Source organism: Bombyx mandarina, chromosome 21 (genome assembly GCF_030267445.1).
Source record: "Bombyx mandarina strain Sakado chromosome 21, ASM3026744v2".
NCBI lineage: Eukaryota > Metazoa > Arthropoda > Insecta > Lepidoptera > Bombycidae > Bombyx > Bombyx mandarina.
This window is the reverse complement of record NC_143227.1, coordinates 13,475,603-13,503,060: the sequence shown is the minus strand read 5'-3', so window position 1 is coordinate 13,503,060 and position 27,458 is coordinate 13,475,603. Positions and strand designations below refer to the sequence as shown.

The following is a 27,458-nucleotide window of genomic DNA, read 5'->3' as shown; positions in this document are numbered from 1 at the left end:
TCATTTTAATTACACATTTATTTCAAAATTAGTAATGAGATTTATACATTAAGTGGCAAAATATAATAAGTAAAATGTGAAAGTGGCAGCTCGGAATTGTAATGTTGACAATGGTATAAATACGAATGGTGATGGTTAGATTATTCGATATTTATTTACAGATCAAACTACGTTTTTACAACATAAATACTACGATTGCTTAGCAATACTGTAAAGTAATTTAAATTCAATAATTATTCTCTTATACTTTGGTGTTACTGTGACACATCTAAAACATCAAAACGCTACGTTTGACGTTACCTTTCACTCCTTGAATAAATACTTTTTTCACGAATATTCGAATAAAGGAACAGTACCTATTCAGCCTAATTCAGTTTTGAAATGATGGCATTAGTAAATTCACTGCATTTCGCGGTACCGCCGAGGTCACCAGTCAAGGCTCTGCCCTCGCGTAATACTTCGTAACAGGCATTCTGGACGAGATCAGCGTGATCATTTAACTGCAAATGCCTCAGCATCATAATAGCAGACAACAGTAGGGCTGTAGGATTGGCCATGTCTTTACCGGCGATATCTGGGGCTGTACCGTGTACCTATAGAAATAAGAAATACATTGAATTTTGGGATATAATAAATATATATTTTTTTAAATTATTTAATTACATAAATCTTGTCGACTATTGGGTATCTAATACATTGACGCGCTCGAATTCGAAAACGAAATAATTGAAAAAGAATTGTCAAAATGTATGGCATTTCCAGTTTTAAATATGTAATATCTCGCTCATCTCTAGTCAAAAACAATCTCATAGTAACTACATAGGGCACACAAAAAACGATTTTTAAATTATGTAAGTTAATCTTTAAACATAAAAGTGAGTTATCGCCTTTTATTCTTCAAGTTCGATTTCATATGCGAATCGATAGCCAGCTCTTTTTATAGATGGCAATTTTACTGGCTAGCATTTCGCTGCTACATTTCCCAGTGTTGCCATTTATTTTAACACATTTTTACTGTAACACGCCCTAAAAGGTACCATAAAGCTCTTTTAAGGAAATGTCAAATCTCTCCCGGCAAAGGCTAGTTTCATATCTCGTGATAATTTAACTAAAACTGAAAATGTCACTGGAATGGAACGACAAAGGTGTCCATAATTACATGGAAGACCTCTGAAAGTTACAATTAGCTTAAAACTGTTTATAAGTATCCAAATTGACTACCAGCGCACCTATTATTTCCCTGGTATCCAATCAACAACAGGATTCAAATAAAACAACATTATCTTTATATTTAACTCAATAAAATTAAAATAAAAACGAAACTTTTTTATATTTTATTGGGCTAATATATTTACATACAACTAAATGTCACAATAAAACTTCTTAAAAAGTTTTCAGTACACAAAACTAAATCACAAATGACTCACAAATCCATGAGTGTAAAAATAAATCACAATAAGGTGCTAACACAGCCTCTGATGAGAATGGACCAGTGTTACAAGTAACAAAAATCATAACATCAGATTAAATCCGAATTCCCGGTGCAAGAATAATAAACTAAGCTTTATCCATTAGATGGACATTGAAGCACAGAGTTACAAACTTTGAGGACAAATTTCACATAAACTAATTTAAATAATTTTACGTTATTAAAATCAAATTGAAATAGGAAATTAACGAATAATTAAATACTGAACTACATCCGCATTACAAATTTCATTACATTTTATTTATAGTTTAATTTCTCGTTTACATAATTAAGTACTCAAAATGGCGGTCACGATATTTTTAGTCAATACATCTAGTACAAAGTCATGGTAACTACACAATACGTCACAATAATAAATTAACTAGGAGACAAAAACTTCTACTCTTAAATAAATTATTTAATTTGTCGGCGTCCTACGATGTTTCAATATTATAGGATTGTATAAGCTGGATATATCACTGGGAAATTTTTCTTTTATCATTTAAAAAATATATTTCTGTTGTCTTTGCTTTGATAAGTCCACGAGTATAATTGAATTAATATAGAAGTACAAATAGCTGAAATAGTACAGATTGTCTTTACTGGCATTTTATTAAATAACCTATTTTAACCAGGTTACTATATTCTCGTTTCTTATTCCAGTCCGATGATATGAGAGAGAGAGAGGAGTGAGTGTTGAGCTGACGGCTGATAGAAGAGAATGGAAGTGAAAAATTAGCTGTGCTGACCCACCTTGGATAAGGTGAAGAAAAAGAAGACTCCAATCCGATTCAACTAGGATATTCGCGTAATAAACGTCACGTGTCATTTTTTCGATTATTTTTATATTTTTTTATATTATGAATCCTTGTTAGGCTCGACTGTGATGACCATCCACATGTATATACATGTATATATAGTAATTATATATAAACCTTTTTATTTATTGGAAAATTAAGGACACATAAAACATAAAATTGGACAACGTTGCTAGACTCGAATGACTCGAGTCATGTCCGTGCTGCGTTCGTCACGCGGCGATTGGTCTGTATTGACCCGCATCGGGTGCGTCGCGCCGGCACAGTGTTGCCAGAATCTTATCCGATTCACTCTCGGTGCTTTTAGGGCTATCAAGCACCGGTCACCGTCCTCGGCGACTACGACAAAGAGTTCAACGAGGGAACTAACCCATAGACACAGCCCACTGGGTGTCTCGCCGGACCTTCTCAGTGGGTAGTTATTCCGATCCAGTGGTAAATTCTGCGAAGCACTGCTCTTGCTAGGGCTAGTGTTAGCAATTCTCTCAGGTTAAGCCCGTGAGCTCACCTACCCGTCCGGGCGTATCTGGAGTAGGCCCTTAGGCAACCGCCGAATAGGTAGGGGAAAAAAGTGTTGCCAGGTATCAGAAAACATTTCTCACAATGGACTACACAGTACAAAAAATCTGCATCACAGATTCTATTACATGAGTAAAGTCGAACGGAATACATTTTGTAGCTTCTGACTTGAAATGTTTTAATTCACTTTCAATATTATAGAGAAAGGTTTTAATGATAAATCTTTAAGAGCCGTCACACAACAACAGAAATTTATATTATTAACATTTAACAAAAAAAAATACTCTACCGTGATACATCCACATATAAATCAATAATGTTTAAAAGCAGATCTACTTAAAATCACTAATTACAGAAAGCGGAATGATAAATACTGTAACATTAAATTCATCTTTGGCCGTTGTATGATGATCACGCGCGAGTGAACTGAGCTACAAAATAGTTCTTCTCAAAATAGTTTGTTTGACAATCGCCTCCAGCGGCCCGTGAGCGACCCCCCCAACCCCCAAGTTCCTGGGACCGCCCCTTACCCCCCGGGACCACCCCCCACCCCCCAGAGCCCGCGACCCCCAGGGGCGGTACTGCGCTGGGAAAATCATTAAATTCCACTCGACTAGAGAATTTAAGCCTTTGGTTTTAAATCCCTTTTATTGCTTTTTGTCAAAATTTTATTTATATATTGATTACAATGTACTTCATATTTAGAATGTATGTGTTTGCATCCATTGTTTTTTCTTATCAAAAACATCGAACGGTGACTTCCTCACTAGTTCTGCGCTGGCGACTTTTCCTCGTTATAATTTTTGAGGGTCCGAGGCATTAATATAAATGCTAATAATACGTAGCCAAACGAAACTGTCGTCCGGAGTAAAGATATCATTTTGACTCGACTCGACGCTCACGTTACGTTTGTTTAAAAAAAACTAGTGTACGGTTAGCAAAACAAGACTCAATTCTTTTAGTAATCTCATTGTACATTTGCAGACAACCGATGTTATACTTTTTATATATATGTATATTATATACTACTATGACAACTTCAGGCGATTTCGATATAAACTTATGCAACTATAAAACAATTCGACTAATTAAGCTAATCAATTGAACTAATACATTATTGATTGTTGAATCCGGTCACTGCTCGTTGCGGTCAGGACTACTAACGCTAAAGGAATCCTGGACGTTCCACCCTCCCCCCCCCCGTGGTCTGGATCTCTTCAATCACGCTTTAACATTGAGTATTTGGTCTGGAGAAATGTTTTAAAGACACTGTCCTGTATACAGCGTAAACAATACTGTTTTGATATCAATTTATTTTTTTTAACTTGAATTTTTTTTTGTACTTTTTCAGTATTAATATCTTAAGCTTCATTGTTAGTTATAAATTCAGAAGCAGGGTAACATATTTAAAATATAATTGTTTTTCTTTTTTTTTGTACTCATTTTTTTCTCTTCATCTACCTGCACGCATTTTAAAGGCTTTTATCGTATAAATTTATTGAAACTAGACCATTACACTAATAACGAGACGCTCTGATAGGTCACGTTCTTGGAAGTTATATTTTTATTATCTCAGTTATACGAACATTAAGGGCAACATTAAATTTTAAAAGATCCCTAATTGCGATTATTTAAGCAATTGATTGAACGTACAAATAAAAATGATGAATACGTTTAAAGCGGTTACGAAATAAAACCTGGACCATATTATTAACACGCAAAATATTCAGTGGGAAATGAAGAAGAAAAAAAAGGAATCTAGCTTTAACGTCACAACCAAACAGCGACCAGACATCCTCGGATCTACTTCAAGTTCTTGATGATCTCGTTGGTGAAGTCCGTGCACGTGCTCTTGCCGCCGAGGTCCTGGGTCAGCACCTTGCCCTCGCGCAGCACGTGGAAGCAGGCCGCCTCGATCCTGTCGGCGTGGTCCCGCATGTTCATGTGCCGCAGCATCATGACCGAGGACAGCAGCAGCGCGGTGGGGTTGGCCTTGTCCTGCCCCGCGATTGCGGGCGCCGTCCCGTGTACCTGACCCAGCGCGACCCCCATTAGTCCCAACGCTACGACGACGCCCACTTCACTGTCTCATTAACATTCCGATTACGAGCCTCAATTAAATTGAAGAAAACGAAACAGCCATAATTTAAATCATATAAATAGCGGTAGGCAGCGGCTTGGCTCTGCCCGTGGCATTGCTGAAGTCCATGGGCGACGGTAACCACTCACCATCAGGTGGGCCATATGCTCGTCTGCCTACGAGGGCAATAAAAAAAAATTGTTTGTTTCGTAAAACCAACAAAATATTGGTTCATCTAATTGAAATAGAACGTCATTGTATTGCAAGCTCAAATAGAAATGTTAATAAACACAGTCAAATGTTAACGATTTTACGATAATGTGTTAGATATATTTAAATCATGGAGACAAATGATTCCCAAGTCCAATGTTATTTAGTTATGTAATTGAACCCTGTCTGCAGAAGAATTCGAAAAATACGAGCCTCAATTAAATCGAAGAAAACGAAACAGCCATCATTTAAATCATATAAATAGCGGTAGGCAGCGGCTCGGCTCTGCCCTTGGCATTGCTGAAGTCCATGGGCGACGGTAACCACTCACCATCAGGTGGGCCATATGCTCGTCTGCCTACGAGGGCAATAAAAAAAAATTGTTTGTTTCGTAAAACCAACAAAATATTGGTTCATCTAATTGAAATAGAACGTCATTGTATTGCAAGCTCAAATAGAAATGTTAATAAACACAGTCAAATGTTAACGATTTTACGATAATGTGTTAGATATATTTAAATCATGGAGACAAATGATTCCCAAGTCCAATGTTATTTAGTTATGTAATTGAACCCTGTCTGCAGAAGAATTCGAAAAATAGTTTCTAAACATAAACAGACCATTTTTTATAGTGGAAATTGTCTAGATCCTTTAGTTTTGTAGATATTTGAAAGAAAAAAACATGTAAATATTTTAAAATTGAAAATATTTAGTGTCAGTATGATTACGTAACAATGATATTGTCGTCATCAGATACAAAATTGATATTGTAAGTGAAAAATCTGGGCATCTACAAGATAAGAGATGAGTCAACTTCAACTAGTCTTGATAAAATCTAATTATTTTCTTTTTAGGTCGCTGAGATATGAGTTGTAAAGACTTGATGCTTATCTATGCTCTGTAAATAACTAGTCAGGTCATAAGTATTGTCACACAGTAAAAACTTTTCTTTGAGAATGCTGGCCACAAAAAATTTTGTTGAATTCGAATTTCGAATTGTTCATGAAAATAAAAATATATACTTTTAGAATTTTACTAATTTTTTAATATGGAGTGGACGCTTAAAGAAGACCGTGTTGCAGTTATTGCGTTGTATCGTTGCGGTTACGCGCCAATTCAAATTTTTAACATACTGAAAAATTTGAATATAACCAAAAGATTCGTTTATCCTACCATCAAACGATACAATGACGACTCTAGTGTAGATGACAGGTCAAGAAGTGGTCGCCCTCGGTCTGTTAGGACTCCAGCAGTGATAAAAGCTGTGAAGGCGCGAATTCAAAGAAATCCCAAACGTAAGCAGAAACTGTTGGCCCTTCAGATGGGGTTAAGCAGAACCACGGTGAAAAGGGTGTTAAATGAAGACTTAGGGCTTCGGGCAAATCGAAGAAAAACAGGACATCGTTTGAGTGCTCGTCTAATGGACCTGAGACTGAAGAGATGCCGCGCTTTGTTGAAGCGGTACGCGGGAAAAAAATATCGGGAAATTCTTTTTTCGGATGAAAAAATTTTTACCGTAGAAGAGAGCTACAACAAACAAAATGATAAGGTGTACGCACACAGTAGTGAAGAAGCGAGCAACCGTCCAACGAGGTCATTTTCCATCCTCGCTCATGGTATGGTTGGGAGTTTCTTATTGGGGCTTAACAGAGGTACATTTTTGTGAGAAAGGTGTAAAAACGAATGCAGCTGTGTATCAAAATACAGTCCTGACGAACCTTGTGGAACCTGTTTCTCATACCATGTTCAATAACAGGGACTGGGTATTCCAACAAGATTCGGCGCCAGCTCATAGTGCGAAGAGCACACAAGACGGGCTAGCGGCGCGTGAAATCGACTTCACCCGGCACGAAGACTGGCCCTCCTCCAGTCCAGATTTGAATCCGTTAGATTACAAGATATGGCAACACTTGGAGGAAAAGGCGTGCTCAAAGCCTCATCCCAATTTGGAGTCACTCAAGACATCCTTGATTAAGGCAGCCGCCGATATTGACATGGACCTCGTTCGTGCTGCGATAGACGACTGGCCGCGCAGATTGAAGGCCTGTATTCAAAATCACGGAGGTCATTTTGAATAAACTTTAGTGTCATAAGAATCTATGTTTTGTTAAGTTCATTTTGGTATATGAATGGTTACATAATGAATAAACTTGTTTCAATTATTTTACATTAAACATGTGACAGAATTTATGACCTGACTAGGTACAAATTATGATATCGAGTAGAGAATTATTTGAAAAAAAATGGTGTGATAATAATACAGAGGAAACTTTCAATAAATAAATAAAAACGAATAGTAATTAGTTTAGTAGCTTTCGAAATGCTTTTTAGATTACTTGCATTACTTTATATAAAAGGGAGCTTTCGTTGGCACTACGAAACCTTGAGCGGGCCAGGTCCTGAATGTAATTTTTTTTCTTCCAGTTTTTCAGTTATATTAGTAATGTAGCTGTAAAACTGTAAAAAAATGGCAGTTTTACCGTTACATTACTAATATAACTGTAAAACTGTAAAAAAAATGGTAGACAGTTTACAGTTACATTACTAAACATCAAGACTTTATAACTCATATCTTAGTTATAGTATAGTATAATAGTATTAATATTTGCTCTGTTGGCGAATACATTTCCATGCCACGTAGACAAATGAAGTTTTTTCTAATTTTCTAAAACTTTGAATCAGTAGTTTCCGGATGCATCTAAAAGGTGTTATCATTGCTTCTATCCAAGATCGTTCTTACTATTAAATCCTGTTTATGTTTAGAGACACTTCTTCGAACTAACTGCTATGGAAGTTATTTGACTCATTAACTCGATTATTGAATCATGCACTGTGACGTCACTAGCAACACACAAACAAAAATGTTTATATGAAACATTAGAAAAGAAAAAAAAAGGTTTTTAACAAGTCACTGGGGAAATCGAGGTAGGTACCCAGGCAAGGGAATCCAAGTACTAAATTTTAAACCTAACATTGGCCATTATTAAATAAACTAATCATTAAGTATCCTTCATTATACATCGAGAGGTTGAAAGGCTAAGGTTTGGTTCAAGGGACATTTTTGCAACTTTACAAAAGAGCCATTTAAATATAAAATTTGGAAAAAATATCATAACAAAAAAAACTTCTCCAGCTATGTATTTGAATGTAGTAAACTTAATTGAAGTTCAATTATAAACATCGAACTGTCGATGCTAACATCAAATAAAACGACCCTTTAATTACAAAGACAAATGTCGTGTATTAGGCCAAATGTCTCTTAAACATACTTGCCTTTCAACTCTCGATATATATCATTAATCATATAATAACCCACCCTAATACTCAACAGGAGCTAGGGGTCTTGGGCATGACGTGGGAGGAGTTAGAACAGACTGCCCAAGACCGATATAAATGGAAAAATTTGATTCGAGCCCTACACCCCAGCAGAGGGTAATAGGAAAGAATGATGATGATGATGAATACTCAACAAACAAACTCTTGCAACATCTCTCACCATCACGACGATTCAAATAGAGGTATCGATTTATATATTTAGGTAATAACTATTCACTTCAGGGATGTATTTATTTTCAACATAGTTTATTGTTTTGCGGATGTTACAGGTAAAACGGTAGCCCCTAGTGGCATTGAAATAACGGCCTTAAACTGGTGGTAGGACGTCTTGTGAGCCCGCACGGGTAGGTTCCACCGCCCTGCCTATTTCTGTCGTGAAGCAGTAATGCGTTTCGATTTGAAGGGTGGGGCAGCCGTTGTAACTATACTGAGACCTTAGAACTTATATCTCAAGGTGGGTGGCGCGTTTACGTTGTACATGTTTATGGAGTCCAGTAACCATTTAACACCAGGTGGCTGTGAGCTCATCCACCAATTTAAGCAATAAAAAAAAAGTTAAAGGCGTCTAAAGCAAGGGTTGAAACTTAGTACCATCAAGGATCGACAGGCGGCGCGCGAGTCATTTAAACAAATTCACATTTTCCAGACAATTATCGATACGGATGCCACTGAGGAGTGCGATCGGGTCTCACCGGAATTAGAATGTTTAAACATTGAACCTAAATGTTGATAAGTAAATATGTGGATTATGAAGTCATATGCTGTTAGTATGCACACAATTTATAGGCATTGCTTTCATTCATGTTAATTCATAGAACAGTTCACAAACAAATGGATATTAGTCAAGATGTACACGTGCATTTGTCAGGGATCTTGTATTGTTACATATCGGGACACGTGTTGAAACGATTTTGTTAGTTAACAACATCAATTGATATAATCGAAAATTATATAAAAACTTACTGAGATAGTTCACAGAAGATATATATTTCACAGAAGATATAACACTTTTTGCTGTCGAAAAACGCGGTCAGTGTAATTGAGACGCATCTATGTTGTGACACTTCATTGGTTTTGAGGAGTCACCGATAGGGGGAAGCCCAGTAATGAGAAGACAAGAAAACAGTCCCCCGGGAATGAGGTTTTGGGATCACTCCGAAACTAGTGACCAACATCTGAAGGAACAACCGGCGAGGTAACTTTTCAATCAAGATGATAAATAACTCGAATTCAATTCACGATCCATTGATCTAGTTTATTGGTAACATCTGACTGAATTCGTAGGATCAAACTGTTTAGAACTACGAGGAGGAGAGAGCGAGATAGAGAATCTACCCTTCTGCTATCAAAACATTTCTACATACATATATAAAAAAATCCACTCATCATCATCATCATAGCATTATCTCTGTTGCCTTGTACTGTTGCATTTGTATGTATCTATGTATTTGTTTTGGCAATGTAATTAATAACCTATAGTAGAATTATTTATTCCGTGCAGTTTGGGTCATAAAACATAGCCCGGCTAGGGCGGTGAGCATGTTACGCGGGCGCAACGCCATTATCGATAAAAACAAATGAGCCATCGAAGGCAGGTACACGGCGGCGGGGTGGTATACGAAAGGTGGTGAGACATTGTTATGTTATGAGTCATTTGTACTTACCTGCAAATTATAGTACATTATGTCGAAGAGAAATGTGTTTTTATGCATTCATTCTCTGAATTTCTTTAGTGACACAATCGCTAGTCCTTTGTTTTGTATCAAAACGGCAGAATTTATTCAAAATAATATTTGCACGTGTTGTTATCAACAATGTGTTAAAATTTTTCACTGAAATAAGAATAGATCCCGAAAAGTTACAAAGTGTTAATTTCTGCCGTTCTCGTTAACTTGCTGCGGCGATATGTGGTGTAGTGTTCGATTAGTGATTTTTTCTTTTATTTTTATCACTAACCCACAAAATGACAAAACTAAATACACTATCGATAACGCTTATCGACAACAATAATGCCCATCACTATGCCCGTCCAAAAGGCTCGTGAGTGGAAGAGAGAGCGAAATGCTTCACCGCTCCAATTTTTTGTGATCCAAACTGCACGGACGAAATAATTCTACTATAGTGTTTATTTTATTCATGTCTACTGTAATACTTTAAATTATCGCCATGTATTAACTTCATCACAGCTACGCACTTCTTGAATCTTTCACTTCATCAACGAGGGTTAACTGGTAGAGAATGCCTGTATGGCGTTAAGTTCGCCTTTGTACACTATTTTGTGCAATAAACAATTTTCATTCATTCATTCATTCATTGCTCTCAATGACTTTAATATCTGCCGCTTTTGTTTTGTCTAGAAATACATGGCCGAGATAAATAAGCAATTCGGTCCATGGGCATCAGCAGCGTGCGCGAATACTCACCGACTCGAAGAGCGCGCCGTTCTTGCCGATGTTGCCGGAGGGCGTGAGGCCGAGCCCGCCCACGAGCCCGGAACACATGTCCGACATGATGTCACCGTACAGGTTGGGCATCACCTGGACGAACACAAGCGCTATGACTCCTCGTACTCATTACTGGTGGTAGTACCTCTTGTGAGTCCGCACGGATAGGTACCACCACCCGCCTATTTCTGCCGTAAAGCAGTAATGCGTTTCGTTATGAAGGGTGAGGCGGCCGTTGTAACTATACTGAGACCTAAAAACTTATCTCTCAAGGTGGGTGGCGCATTTACGTTGTAGATGTCTATGGGTTCCAGTAACCACTTAACACTAGGTGGGCTGTGAACTCGTCTACCCATCTAAGCAATAAAAAAAATTTCAATATTCTATAGATATTCGAAACGCAATATTTACGGTAGGCAAACGGCTTGGCTCTGCCCTTGGCGTTTCTGAAGTCTATGGGCCACGGTAACCACTCACCATCAGGTGGGCCGTATGCTCGTCTGCCTACAAAGGTAATAAAAAAAAAGTTGGATTGACAAGAACGGAACGTGAATGAGAGAAAACGGAAAGAAAGTGAGAAGACAGAATGACAGAGAAAAGGAAGATGGCGAAGACAGTTAAAAAATGAGCAAGGCGTAATAAAATAAATTTTTAAATTATTATTATAACAGAAGATTTTGTAAAAGTGGAAGTTTTATTTTATGCGCTGCAATTCCTACTCTACAATAATAATAACTGATTACAAAAAATCCCTTAATCCAAAGTAAATCCCTGAGTTGATGTATCACAGTCATTATCGACAACATTCCTTGACGTTGTTGTTTTGATTTAGATAAAGTTAGCAACTGCTGTTTGTCACGCGGTACGCTAGATGGCGCTGCTCGTATTGTCAATGTCAATAATGTAGGACAGCGCTAGGAATTCGAGTTGTTTTTACATTTAGTAGATTTATACGACCTCAAGTGGGACTTAATTATGATTAATAATTATGATAATTATTATACTGGTGGTAGGACCTCTTGTGAGTCCGCTAGGGTAGGTACCACCGCCCTGCCTATTTTTGCCGTGAAGCAGTAATGCGTTTTGGCTCGAAGGGTGGGGCAGCCGTTGCAACTACATATACCTGAGACCTTAGAGTTTATATCTCAAGGTGGGTGGCGCATTTTCGTCATAGATGTCCATGGGCTCCAGTAACCTCCTTTACGTCGCCAACTTACTAGCAAGGGTTTCGATTTAAGGGACAGCATATTATACCTATTGCAGTTGAAAGTAAGATTTGGACCTCAGAGTGAGTGACGGAATTCGTGTCTATGGGTGAACGGTCGGTTAGTTCTTTTGTCGTCTATTTTATCTACATATTATGAGAACGGTCAATTCATTCCTTGTCGTCTGATTCATGTCCGTCTTTTAGCAAGTCATTAAAAGTACTGCCTGCCGCTAGTCACGTCCGCCCTCGAGCCATTTCCTTTCGAATTCTTGTCAAGTCTCTGTCTTAGTCCATGTCTAGTCATTGTAGGTCTTATGTCCTGTCAAAGAGGTTGCACGCCAAGACAATGAGCTAGTTATAGAGCTGCTATGAAGGCTGCGGGCTGATTTTCTCATCTACGCAAATAAACCATAATCTAGCTCTAATTGGCCAAACGCCTGAGCAGCACAATGGTACACCGCTGAAAGAGAAGAATGTAATACACGGATACTCTTTACGTCAGCGGTCGGGGAACTTTTTTAATTATTACCCCAAAATATTTTTGTGTAAGTTGATATTACCCCATGGCGAGGAACAAAAAAAACCAAATCGCTTCTTTTTAGTATTTTTCGTATTATAGCCACCATGATAATTTTGAAAAGAAAACAATAACTAAAAATTTAACGATTCTAAAGAAGTTTCACTTCAATTTATACTTTTTACTCACAAAAGTTTCATTTTTACCCCCCAAAATTTCATTTTACCCCATTTTCGGGTAATTTACCCCGGTTCCCCGACCGCAGCTTTACGTCATCAATCGTGTCAGGAGGTAGCTGCGCAACTCACCAGCACGTCAAACTTGGAGGGGTCCTGCACCATGTTGAGGCAGACCGTGTCCAGGTATCGCTCTTCAAACTTAATGTCCGGGTACTTGGTTGCGAGCTCGCGACAACAGCGCAGGAAGAGGCCGTCTGACATACGCCTGGAATACGGGTTACGTAAAACACACAGCCTTTATTCGTAGAGCTTTTTTTATTTTATTTTTCAATCTTATTTCTTAAATATTCGAATCATATTGTCGTTGGATATCATAATCATAGATGAGAGATACCGAGGATCGTGCTCAGTGGCGAACAATTGGAAAGGCCTATGTCCAGCAGTGGACTGCTATAGGCTGATGATGATGATGATGATAATGATTGTCGTTGGACATAAACGTAGTGAACACTTCAACAGTTTGCAAGCGTTTCGTCAATATTTAAGAGTCTTTCTTCAAACGAACCGGTGATCGTTCTCGTCGAACCCGTCGCTTGCGACGAAGGGCTCGGCGAGTATATTAACCCGCATAGACACAGCAGGCCGAGTTTCACGCAGGATCTTCTCAGTGGGTCACGTTTCCGATCCGGTGGTAGATTCTGCGACGCACTGCTCTAGCTTGGGTTCGTGTTAGCAACGTCGCCAGGTTTGAGCCCCGTGAGCTCACCAAGTTGTTAGGGTTACGCTGAAATGGCCTCTCAAAGCCATCACATTAGACGATATGTGTAGGAGGGGAGTGAGCGAAGAAATGATATATGATAGAGGAGTGTGGAAGGAGAAAACGTGTTGCGCCGACCCCAGGTGACTAGGAGAAGGGCAAGCGAATGATGACAGATAATAAACACCAAGAAAAAGGGCAAACAAACCTATGTTCATCACACAAAAGTTTGCCCGATGTGGGAATCGAACCCACGACCCTCGGCACAACAATCAGGGCCGCTAGCTACTGGGGCAACGATTCAGTCAAGTTACTATAGCAACTTCTGTTTTTACCTTGCCTTAGATGCCTTTAGCTTATTTTTTATTGCTTAGATGGGTGGACGAGCTCACAGCCCACCTGGTGTTAAGTGGTTACTGGAGCCCATAGACAACTACAACGTAAATGCGCCACCCACCTTGAGACATAAGTTCTAAGGTCTCAGTACAGTTACTAGTACAGTTACAGCAACTTACATAATATTAGCTTTGTGTACGGCCGTGACCTTCTTCCTCTTGTTTTCTCTGGCGAACTGGAAGGCGAACTCCGCCACTCTCGTACTGGCCTCCTCCGTGATCAGCTTGATGGACTGCACGACTCCGTCGACGATCTCGTGCTCGATACCGGAATACTCACCCTCGGTGTTCTCTCTGATCGTGACCACGTCAACGTTGTCGTATAGTGTCTTGATCCTAGGGGAGAATACAGTTTTTGTGAATATGGTATGGCATGGTATGGTATTGTGGTAGGACGTCTTGTGAGCCCGCACGGGTAGGTACCACCACCCGCCCTTTGCAGCCTCGAAGCAGTAATACGTTTCGGTTTGAAGCGTGGGACAGCCATTGTGGTGTAAAACCTGAGACTTAACTCACGTCTCAAGATGGGTTCTGTGTGCTTAGTGCGAGTTTCTTAACGTTCTCGATAGCGTAAAAGTTAACTCGAATTTGTATCCAGTTGGAACGTTTGACTACGTTTGCCGCTAGGGGTGCTGTTCCAACTGCATACAAATCTAAGTTAACTTTTACGCTATCGAGAACTTTAACAAACTCGCACTAAGCACACCGGCATTAAGTAAGCGCGTCCACACGTATTAGTGATAAAAAAGTCACGATCTTCTTCAACAAACAACACCTGCACACCTAACACGTCTTTGATAAAAGAATATATCTAGAAGAATTCTATCTAAAAAAAAAGGAAAATATTTGAGAAAAAAAGAGCCCGCTGAGTTTAATTCGCCGGTTCTTCTCAGGACTGTGGCTTTTTTGGGAACCGGTGGTAGAGTTAACACTGTTATTTATATTTTGACATTCAACAAAGTGTGTTATGCTGACATCTAAGTTGAAATAAATGATTTTGAATTTGAATTTGATAACTATTTCTACGGTGAACGAATAACACACTGTACTACAAAGTAAAATATTTTTTACGATTACCCTCATTACTGACGTTTATACGGAGACAAAGAATGGAATGAGCATTAAGGTCAACAGCAAGGTCTGGAATTAAGCCAAATCTTTGGTCAAATTCTAAAGCCAGAATAAAGCGATGAAAAATGTTCTATATTAAAAATTCCACTTATATAGTTTCATTTACTGTCAGTCTTCAATTGTTTGGCATTTAACTAAGATAATGTGTGTGTTTTTCCAACCGCACGAATTTTATTTTACAGTCAAAGTTAAAGAAATCGTAATGTTGCTATGTTAATAATCCTAAACCTTTATCTCTTTAGCGCTCAATGTTAGTACATCCAAGATCGAATACCTTGATCCCATAATAGTAAAGCACAATAAACCTTCAAACAGATATTACCATTAATCTGCACACATATACGGGCATTGATGTAATTCAAATAATTTAATGTATCCTTGATTTCACGATTACATAATCAATAAATTGATTAATTAGGAATAACTTGTAATCATTTGATATAGCCATTAATAAAATTATTTTACTGGTGGTAGAACCTCATGCGAGTCCGCGCGGGTAGCTACCACCACCCCGTCTATTTCTGCCGTGAAGCAGTAATGCGTTTCAGTTTGAAGGGTGGGGCAGCCGTTGTAACTATACTTGAGACCTTAGAACTTATATCTCAAGGTGGGTGGCGCATTTACGTCATAGATTACACGTTACAAATAAAAAAAACTTCAGAGGTGTCAAGGGACACCCGGATGGAACGAAGTTCCTTTCGATTAATTAGTGAAGGAATTGTAATATTTTTTTTATGTTATAATAATAAATTACGGCATTATGAAGAAGAAAAAAACAATACTATGAACTAAATTACTATTGTTGAAACGCTATCTCGAGAAACTGTACTCATTACGCGGACCAATCGGATACGAGCAATGTCACGCGATAAGCGCCTACACGTTGATTGGTCAGAATGACGGATCTAAAGTGTCGTGACAACTTTTCGTAAGAATTTTTTCCGTCTAGGCCCCTTTTACAACGCGCGATAAGGAACTTCGTTCCAATATGAAATCACGGTAAAATATAGAATAGCGCAAGTTGTGCCGATAATGGTACGATAAAACTGATGGTATCAATATAATATTGGCATTTTATCTTGAAGCGAATTCATGCTAATAGTATAAATATGAATGTGTATGTTTGTTTGTTTCTGGTCCTTCTTTCACGTCGAAACATAGCGCCGCATTTATTTTTTAAAGTGATAGTTTTAGGTCAGGGGAATAACATAGACTACCATAATTTCCTACCTGATTTATTAAATTTAGAAAAAATAATTGTTGCTTTTCCTTGACCACGCGAGTCGAGCAGCAGATAATTAAATATAAATTTGTTTACTTGATTACGAATTGCTCGTTGATAAAATGGACTTTACATTATCCTAATTTTTTTTTTGATTCTTGTGGTATTTTATCGTAACAAATTATCCTTTACTTCAATGACCTCTTGTTAATGCATGCGACGAACAAACGACCTTGTTATTATAACCCATAGATGTGCAAATAGGGTGCCCTTGAGACGTGATTACATCTCAATTGTACACACAGCTGCTCATAACCCTTCCGACCGCAACGCAAGGCTGCTTCACCACAGAAAAATGCACGGTGGTGCAATTTATCCCCTGCGGGCATCCTGCGGGCTTACAGTACATCCTACTTCCAGTATTGACGACTATTGTAAAATACTATAAATAAGACTGCAGTGTAATAGATAAAGTGTTTCGTGAATAGCATTGAAATGTCTCCAACCATTCGAATTGCACCGCATGATTGCTTTGTGGTAAGTAGAAAGAACGTGATGACTATCCACCTGTCCTTTTGTCCTACCTTTGCTGATTGTCTTGAAAGGCTATGTCAGCGTAATCTAACAAGTAGGTGAGCTGACGGGGCTCAATCCTGACGACGTTGCTAACACTAACCCTAGCAAGAACTTCGCAGAATCTACCACAGGACCGGACACGCGACCCACTGAGAATATCCGGCGAGAAACTCAGGGGGTTGTGTCTGAGGGTTAATTTACTCGCAGAGCCCTTCGTCGCAAGTGACGGGTTCGACGAAAACGATGACCGGTGCTTGAGGTACCTAAAAGCACCGTTAGTGGATTGGGAGGATCCGAAATGACGTGTGACCTGTCCCAGAATTAAACGAAGATCCACTTCTGTGAAAACATATCATCAAATTACTTCTTGAATTTAAATTATTATCAAATTAATAATTTTTGTTTTCCAAACTATATTATTTGACGGATTCTTACGCGATGGCGTTTGCAAACAGCGCCGAAATATCGGCAACAAATCAAAACTAAAACTAGTCTTAAGAAGCCATTTACTTGTAATATAAGGTTACCGTGAAGATTTATAACAATTACATTTCATAAAAAAGGGCAAAGTTTTTTTAAATACTTTATATCGACGGCTGAAAGGCTACATGGTTTAAGCGACATTTGGCATAATAACCGACATTTTGTCTACAATTTAATAACAAAATTAAATTTGTGTTTTAATTGGTATTAGCAGCAACAGTTCGATATTTTTAATTGAAGTTCAATTAAGTTGAGGAATTCTGCTGAAGAAATTTTTTATTACGATTTCCAAACCTAAAATGGATGGATTTACACTTTAAATGGATCTAATACAAAGTTGCAAAAATGTTGCTTAAACCAAATTGCCTCTCACCATTCAATATAATATGTATTTAATCTTCCAAAAAAAATGTATCCAAAAACAATTCCATTATAAACGAGCACACGACTTATTCTTCGTAATTATTTACACAAGTGTTTAACAATACTACTAAAAATCGAACGAATACATACGAACGGTGATTCCTATTAAATATACTGAGTAAATAATAAATAAATAGATATATATATAAAGAGATATATTTACTGGTGGTAAGACCTCTTGTGAGTCTGCGCGGATAGGTACCACCGCCCTGCCTATTTCTGCCGGGAAGCAGTAATGCGTTTCGGTTTGAAGGGTGGGGCAGCCGTTGTAACTATACTAAGACTTTAGAACTTGTATCTCAAGGTGGGTGGCGCATTTACGTTGTAGATGGCTATGGGCTCCAGTAACCACTTAACACCAGGTGAGCTGTGAGCTCGTCCACAGATCGAAGAAAAAAAAAAAAAATACACGTATAATTTTAGGTAAATATTTTCATTGGTTACGAGTCTATTATGTAAACATTTGTGTTAATTGTGCGATTTAAACAAAATCAATTGACAATCACACGTGTTAATTGCTCGTGACCTTGGAAATTGTTTGTTCATCGCAAAACTCACGTGAAATCGAGTTACAGGATTTGCCAAAACTTGTTAATTTATTTAGGAACTATATAACACTCGAATCGAGATCAAATTGGACAAATTTGTTTACTATTTTTTTTTATCCTGCCTATGCTGTTAGCCTTGAGAGGCTATTTCAGCTTCTCCTTGACGTGTAGGTTAGCTCGCTGAGCTCAAACCGGGAGTGTTGCTAATAATAGCTCTAGCAAGAGCAGTGCTTCGCAGTATCTACCACCGGATCGGAAACGCGACCCACTGAGAAGATCCGGTGAGAAACTCAGTGGGCTGTGTCTATGGGTTAATTTACTCGTCGAGCCCTTCGTCACAAGCGACGGGTTAGGCGAGGACGGTGACCGGTGCTTGAGGCACCTAAAAGAACCGTTAGTGGATCGGGAGGATCCGAAATGACTTGTTTGGATACCCTTTCTCACGGACACAAACACATTATGATCATCAGCATTAGTAAGCCTTTCAAATAAATATCATTCAATTATTATACATTAAGCACTAAATTGGATGTTCAAGTATTTTATATTATGAAACACAAGTGGAGTACCATAAAAAAATGCTGTAAATCTTTTTATCACACACCAGTGGTTTATAGACTGGCTCATGGCAATAATATGCTATTAAAATTAGATAGTGCATATTTAATTTTTTTCGTGATAAATTTTCCAGTGCTTGTCTCAAACATAAAATAGTTTTAAAAAGTGCAATAAACTATTGCAGTGCAATCAATAGACAATAAAAAGTGCATCACATAATTCACCCTTATATAACTTTATATATTAACGCACATAGTAACAATTGAAGATTTTTTATTTTTTTATAAATAAATATTTACTAACAATCACGCCACGTTAACTGGTCCCGTGATAAGTTCGTAAAGAACTTGTGCTACAGGTACCAGATAATGGAAATAAATGTAAGATTTTGATTATACACATACATATATTTAATATACATCCATAACCCTGGAAATTACATTTTATATTTTTCATACAAATATCCTCGCTTTGGCGGGATTCGAACCCGCGACCCCCTTGTGTAGTGACCATGTCACTTACCACTACACCAGATTAAATCAATTGTGTACTAAAAAAACACGACTTCCCGAGAATCACAACCGATTCCAAGGTCGCTTTGATAAGAGACTCCCGTTAGGCATTTCGGTACATTGACATTCACGAAATGATAAAAAAAATATAAATTGTAAAAGATAAAACGATAACGCGACACTAGTGTCCCCGCACGTAGCATTTTTGAAGATAATCAATACAAGGGCGTGTTATTATGTATTTATAATTTATTACATTTATTATTTAATTTTTACTTAATAGGTAAGAGAATACTCGAAGTTTTTTTTATTGCTAAGATGGATAGACGAGCTCACAGCCCACTTGGTGTTAAGTGGTTACTGGAGCCCATAGACATCTACAAGGTCTTGAGATATAAGTTCTAAGGTCTCAGTATAGTTACAACGGCTGCCCCACCCTTCAAACCGAAACGGATTACTGCTTCACTGCAGAAATAGGCAGGGCGATGGTACCTACTCGCGCGGATTCACAAGAGGTCCTACCACCAGTAATTACTCAAATTTAAATTTGCGGGTTTGATTTTTATTACACGATGTTATTCCTTCACCGTGGAAGTCAATCGTGAACATTTGTTGAGTACGCATTTCATAAAAAAAATGTACCCGCCAGCGGGATTCGAACACCGGTGCATCGCTCAACACGAATGCACCGGACGTCTTATCCTTAAGGCCACGACGACTTAATTAATTTAACTTACTGTGCTTGTTATAATTCATGTTGCTTTCGCATTAGGTTTGTCAGCATTCTACGTAAAACGTGGCCATTTGAATAGCGTAAGTGAACCACAAGAGTCGGTTTATTCCGAGAGATGCAAAAGCTGTGACAAGCTGTGACTCATTACAGTGACTCCCAGGCGCTTTGTTCGCGAGGTTCAAAAACCTTTCGACAAAGGTCAAAGGCTGCATGAACTAGAGAACGAGACGCTTTTTTGACACTTTATCATGTAATTTTTTCGTGTTTATTTTATTTTTTTATTTTATTGCCTTTGTAGGCAGACGGGCATACGGCCCACCTGATGGTGAGTGGTTACCGTCGCCCATGGACTTCAGCAATGCCAGGGGCAGAGCCAAGCCGCTGCCTACAAATGCAACACAAATGCTGTTGCATTTAATTGATTATTTTCGGTGGGTAGCTTAGTAAGCTTTTGAGGAGGCAAATGCTAAATGATAGCATTTATTTTAAATCATTTAAAATTATATCGGTACTGCAAAACAATAATATATTACCGTTCGAAGGACACGATAGCAATTGTCTCTTCGAAATCCCAGAGATTTTGATGGTATTTTTTTAAACTGATGACGATAACCAAAAATTTAGCCAATTAAATATGTTCATTAATACCAACATATTGTAAAACCAAGCAATTTCACAACGTAATAAATATGAAATGACTACAATCATGTTGTTTCAAATCGTGTTGATCTATAATTATCTGGACCGAGATAATGTTATCTGGTTTCCTAGTTAGATAGTTCACTTGTCTATTACGGAATCTATCTGGCTTCCTTTCTTGTGTCCACTTCACCAGTGTGCTTAATGCGAGTTTTTTAACGTTCTCGATAGCGTAAAAGTTAACTTAAATTTGTATGCAGTTGGAACGTTTGCCTACGTTTGCCGCTAGGGGCGCTGTTCCAACTCCATACAAATATGAGTTAACTTTTACGCTATCGAGAACGTTAAAGAACTCGCAATAATCACACAGAACAAACAAATAACAAAAGTAAAAACGTTAAATGACTTGCGAGGTGTGTGTGCATACGGCTTTAATAAATCGCGTATCACGGTTGTAACCGGTGCTAACGAGTTTTGTCGGCTGATATCAATTAGTGTGTTGGCTCGCTATCTGAGACCTCGTCGCCGGCGCTGCAGGTACCTTATCAATGCTCGTTGTGGGCGGAGCACTTAAATTGTTTTATTAGGCACGAGCCGTGGCTTTGTGTTAGCACTGTGACAAAGCTTTCTTCAACCGAGGTTTGCGGAGTACTCAAGGGTAGGTAGCGGCTTGATTCTACCCCTGGTATTGCTCACGTCCATGAGCGACGATAACCATACACCATAAGCCGTATGCTGCATGCAAGTGCCATAAAAATGATATTGATAATAAATTCCTGGTCTTTTATATCTTTTGATGATACAATTACCTTTTTTTTTATTGCTAAGATGGGGAATGAGCTCAGGGCGGACACTTAACACGAAGTGTCACTGAAGCCCATAGACATTAACCACGTCAATGCCGCCGCCTACCTTGAAACATGAGTTCTAAATCTCAGTCTTTGCGGTATAACGACTGCCCCACCCTTCAAGCCGTAACACATTACTGCTTCACAGCAGAAATGGCAGGATGGCGGCACCTACCCGTGCGGACTCACAAGACGTCCTACCACCAGCAATAGTGAAGTAAATTATATTTAGCAAGTCACTTGTGTCATGTGGTGGGTAGGCAGAAATAAGCATGTTGGTGGTGGTTAACTACTCTTGCGGGGTCACAAGGCAATAAGGCAATCCTACCACCGGTTAAAAACCAAATGACATCATTGTATAATTTTTTTGTTACTCAAACGTAATTTTATTCAAAATTTTATATGAAATAAATTACAAACTTAACATTGTACGTTTGCCTTACAATCGCATAAGGTCAATGTCCATTCTGCAACATTGTTGCTCTTTGACGACATTGTCATGTGATAACAATCAATATCAAACTTATCAATCGTTCAAGGATGATCTTCGGTATCGCGAATATTTTTTTATAGAAAGCACGTACTACATTCGACGTGATTAATTGTATTTATATCGATTTAAAGTTAAAAACGTTTGAATGTTTTTCAATTGGTTTTTGTTTTTTTGTCCAATGAAACTCTGTGGTAATTCGCATTATTGTTCCCTCAATCGAGGTAAAATCACTTTTACAGATGTGAGAGGTTTAAATTTTTTTATGGAGCATCGACATCCATCAGTGCTGTCTTCGATTTCAGGAACCACTTGTATGAAATAGAATATGCAGTTTTTTTTTTTAAATATGTAGCTTTCACTACTGTTCACTATTTCCATCACCACATGTTTTTAATTCGAAACTACCCTCCTTTGGCAGTCGGCTAAAAAAATTGTAGTCTCTAGATATCAATTAATAGAGCAACACGAAATTCAGTTGATAATAAAGATTTTCCGATATTTATTTCAATATTTAATTTTATCGTAAGGGTATATATTATTGCTATGTATTTAAATATTAGTTAGAAAAGAACCCACCTTTTTACTATAACAACTAACCATAAAATTGCTTGTCAATTTCGGGTGGGTCATGGTACTTTAAGGTCATTTCAAAAATATCTAAATCTAAAAAAAATGTGCAGCTTCATTTTGTCATGAGCGAATTACAAAACAAATTCAGTTTTAGATAAATTTTACAGAAGAACTATTTGAACTGTGGTAATTTAGAAAGCGGATATAGTTAAAAACAAGCCCGTAAGAATTATCTACGACCCTACTTAATTAACTAAGTAACATCTATTTCTTTCGAGGGAATGATAAAATATTGTCCAACTCTTCGAGCTTTGAACACCTATAATATCAAGAACTGAGATGCTCAAATTAAACCTAAGCCCTATACCACAGATTCATCCACGATACTTTGCCGTCTAGGAACAACCTTTATAGACGAAAAATTCCACGTGTTTTTGGAAATATCTCGTTATGTTTTTTTTTTAAATAAAGAACAAAGTATAATTTGAATTCAGAAACCTCAGTGCGCGAAAGGAATAGCAGCATCATCGCAAGAGTTGGAGAAGGACAACAATCTTCTATGCGCATTCCGAAATTTAATTTAGAAATTATCTGTACATGTCTCCATTTATACTGTTATTATATTAATCAGATAGTTTTGAGCCTAATTGTCATTTTACTAGAAAAATTTACTAAACATGAATGCGTATCTAATAACTTTCGTGCTGATCTCATTTGTGATTTTAATTTACTTCGTCTTAAAATTCAAGATCAATTTGATGGTAATTTAATGCACTATAACTTTATACCCTGATTTATGTATAGTTTATTTTAAATAAAAAATACGATTGAAATAAAATTGATGAGCGCGATTCAATCATTGTACTTTTCTTTCATTTTAGCCAGTTTATTGAAGAGAATTCAATAACACACATTGGCGTGTTGCGAAAAATCAATAATAGGAATGTTCAGGATGTCAAAACTGTAACCAGATTGAATTTGTATTCAATAAATTTACCCCGAAACATTACTTTGGACGCATTACTACTGAAACATTATTCTAAACTTAATGAAAAGTCAGATAATACAACGCAAAAATTTGATGAAACATAGCATCATTACCTTTATTCTCTTTTATGAAAGAGCATCTGAACTTAGTGCAAATTTTCGAACTATTCTATGATTCTGATGTACTTTTACAGACTAGAGGTCGGTGTGTTTGATAAATATATTATCCTGTTAAAAATTTCGCTTAGAAAGTTTTAGAAGAGAGATCTGAACACAAAACAAAGGGCAACAATCAGTGAGTATCTTCTAATTAAAACAATCATAGAATGAGATATTCAAAATATATGTAAGCTAATCTACTTCTTTCATGATACTTTTCTACCTAACAACAGACACGATTTAACAGCCAATTCTATTAATACTGGTGGTAGGACCTCTTGTGAGTCCGCACGGGTAGGTACCACCGCCCCGCCTATTTCTGCCGTGAAGCAGTAATGCGTTTCGGTTTGAAGGGTGGGGCAGCCGTTGTGACTATATGAGACCTTAGAACTATATCTCAAGGTGTGTGGCGCATTTACGTTGTAGATGTCTATGGGCTCCAGTAACCACTTAACATCAGGTGGGCTGTGAGCTCGTCCACACAGAAAAGCAATAAAAAAAAAAAAAAAAATTTGGAAGACTATTTTTTTTTAATTTTATATTTAGCGTGGATTTATAGCAGAGCAATCTAATTGTAACTCACAAACCTAGATGTACAAATTGGACGTCAACATTAAAGTTGGAAAAGGACAGACTGCCCCAGTGGAAAAGGACAGAGTGCCCCAGTATTATGCAATCTTGTCTAGACATTACCTTAACTCGGATCTTATACAAATGACCTAATTATTTTGAACTGATTTGACCTTTTATATAAAACAATATCATGTACGCATATCTAATAACTTTCATATTGGTTCTCCTTGTAATTTTAATTTATATTGTTTTAAAATGTAAGATAAAATTTATGTTGAGTTGATTAAATCTTTATACATATACTTTATGTTATGAATCATGATGAATTAAAAATTTACAGCATATCACAATCCAAGCATTTTTCGTTTCCATTTATTCTAGTTAATTAAACAATCAGAATAATAAAAATATACTTTGAAACGTTAAGAAACATACTTTAATAGATGGCAAACTAAAAATCCGAATAATATTTTTAACTTATACTGAAAATCATGTCAGATTTTTAGACAACTGTATAAATAGCATAATTTATTCTCTCCAAATTTTCAGTTTATAATCAGACATGCACTTGCCCGTTTTATTATTTTAGTTGACCTAATTAACCATATTTGTTTATACTGTTTCCTTTTTGACAGAATTCATTGTTTAAATTGTCCAAATTATTAGCGATAATCACATGCTCAGAGTAATTATTCAAACATACTACAAAAAATCCTTTTGTTAATTTTAAAGTATTACTAATGGCTGTATCTTATTATTGTGGTTAACACCAAATCGGTCAGAGCCGGATTGAGTTGTTTCTGACTTTATATATTCAAAAATTGTATTGCTCTGAAAACGAAGGACTAATGAATTCAAAAAACCCAACCAAAAAAATGTGTTTTTTGGAAAACATCAAACAAATTTTGCAAACCGGAAAGACAGAGAAAGGGGACGAAACAAAAGAGACTGATGGATAAGTTTGTCCCTTTATAAGCTACTTTTGGTCTTTTTACTATTAGGAGTCACTGAAAAGTCTTTCTAGGCCAATTTTTCAATTAAAGTCAAAATCTAAAAATTTCAAAATTAGTCTCTATAATTTTGATGGTGCAAAATGTGAAATTCTCAAGTTTATTCTTTTTAACTCTTTCAAGTGGTGGCTTTACTAATGGTTGTTTGTTGTCTCTTCACGCATAGTTTAGTCACTATTGCAATTAATTAACAGCCTAACTATTGCATAACTTAAGTTAAAAGTGATACTTTACTTACCCTTCTAAACTCTTGCAAGGTCTGACATTAGCATACAAGTCAAACTCCTTCCTGAGGGCCAAGTTGAGTGATCTGTAGCCTTTACCGACTGGAGTCATCAGGGGACCCTTCAAGCCAATTTTATTGGCATTTACAGAGTCAATCGCTTTTTGGGGAATACCGAATTTGCCATCTGGACCCTGGTACAATATGAATTGGAGAAACATGTTAATGTAAGTTTTACGTTTTCATGTTAATTTTAGATTCTCTTCAGTAAATGTGAAATAAACAATAAAATGTTAAAAATCAATTCAAAATGTAATTATTGATTTTTTAAAATTTGCAACACATTTTTCGATAGTGGTTATTTCTTCAAAACGAGCTTTTGTTATCAAACTTTATAAAACAAAAAATACGCAAGAACTTATGAATTCTGAATGAAAACACAATCGACTTATTTTTTTGGAAGAGTATTACTATTCTTGAATTAGTGATTGGTATACAATTGGTCAAAAGCTATACGAAAACTTACCCTAACAGCTGTTACATCCACTTCCTCCCATTCGATAGGTACTTTAGCTGCTTCGAAGATTTTCTGAACGGCGACCGTGATCTCGGGCCCAATACCATGTCCAGGGATGAGCGTAACCTTGCGCACGCCAGTGCTGTACTGAGCAGCGCCGGCTCTGGTCGCTGGCACCTGCCACAAGCCACAAGAAAGGTTCATCACATAACCTTAACTTCCACACAAAAAACTCTTCTAAAAAATATGTTAACCTTTTCTTTCCCACTTTTAACATCTTTAGAACTACCACTCGCGACCGGAGAGAACAATTTCACAAGTTGACCGAACACTTTACTCTCACGAAAAGGCTCCAAAAGCACTTTTATGTAATTCTTCGACATAACTATACTATGTCTATTTTGGGACGACAAAAATTTTCTATTTGGACCCCGACAGCAAAAACAACAAGGGAAGCATGCAATTGTGTCGTAGCAAAAATTATTATGTAAGGCTGATTTACGAACTTACAATTTTCCTGATTATTCTTGCAGCCATTTCAAGAATTTTCGCAAATTGCGAAGACGAGCGGTAACTCGCGGTGAAGGGCGGAGGGGGAGGAAGTTGCAAGCTCGTAACTACGCATGACCGGAAACAGATGGCCAAGGACATGAAAAATAAAAAAAAGCATAATATGCTCAAATTTTATTCAATTTTCCATATTTTAGATTTCTCAGTAAAATAGAATAATTACATAGTAAATAATAATAATATTATGTATTAAAATGTTATTTTCAGGGGAAAAAGTGCTGCCAGTAGAAAAAATAGTAACATTGTATTTTATTTTTTTTAAGGGATTTTATGACCTGGCTCAGTGGTGTAGACTGGGAGAGGCCTATGTCCAGCAGTGGACGACTGTGGGCTGTTCATGATGATGATGATGACCTGGTAACTAAGATCTTTAGGTCATGTCTTATTTTAATTTATATTCTTATTTTTATGAACAATGATAAAATTGAGTGAAATGAAATGAAATGAAGTAACATTGTATTAACAAAATGCTAGAGCTGCCAGATTAAAAATGATCCAATTATTCGAATAATCTACAACTGTACTGTCCACGAGTGATATAATAATATGTACTATTAATATTTATTCCCCAACTTTTCGATCATATTATTTTCAACTCTCAGCAGTTGCTAGATTGCCCTAGACACATTTTTACGAATCACTTATACTCTCATTAAGCTTAGGCGTAGGAACCTTGATACTTAACTGTACTCGTGCTAAAGAGTTCGCCGTGAAACCAATTCTTATATCAGCACGCTGAGACCGGATTTTCTC

The 27,458-nt window shown here is 37.2% G+C and overlaps 1 protein-coding gene and 1 long non-coding RNA gene across 5 annotated transcripts; one reads left to right on the top strand and one right to left on the bottom strand.

Annotated features, from left to right (window-relative positions):
• On the bottom strand, positions 1–26,801 carry Idh3a (isocitrate dehydrogenase [NAD] subunit alpha, mitochondrial). Of its 4 annotated transcripts, none has more exons than XM_089736245.1 (7): positions 26,646–26,752; positions 26,145–26,312; positions 25,634–25,812; positions 14,051–14,266; positions 12,908–13,043; positions 10,855–10,968; positions 1–593 (listed from the first exon to the last, which is right to left on the bottom strand). In XM_089736245.1, the coding sequence occupies exons 1-7, from the start codon at positions 26,670–26,672 to the stop codon at positions 366–368; spliced, it is 1,068 nt and encodes a 355-aa protein (XP_089592371.1). In that variant the 5' UTR covers positions 26,673–26,752; the 3' UTR covers positions 1–365. The 4 variants fall into 4 exon arrangements, with proteins under 4 accessions (XP_089592371.1, XP_089592369.1, XP_089592368.1 ...); XM_089736243.1 differs by having other exon boundaries at positions 26,390–26,719; XM_089736242.1 differs by lacking the exon at positions 1–593 and adding an exon at positions 4,226–4,836 and having other exon boundaries at positions 26,646–26,801.
• Positions 8,403–10,912, top strand: LOC149500519 (uncharacterized). Its single transcript, XR_016324864.1, has 3 exons — positions 8,403–8,613; positions 9,428–9,626; positions 10,789–10,912. It is a non-coding gene; the product is annotated as an uncharacterized LOC149500519 (long non-coding RNA).
• Positions 26,802–27,458: the final 657 nt, after the last annotated feature.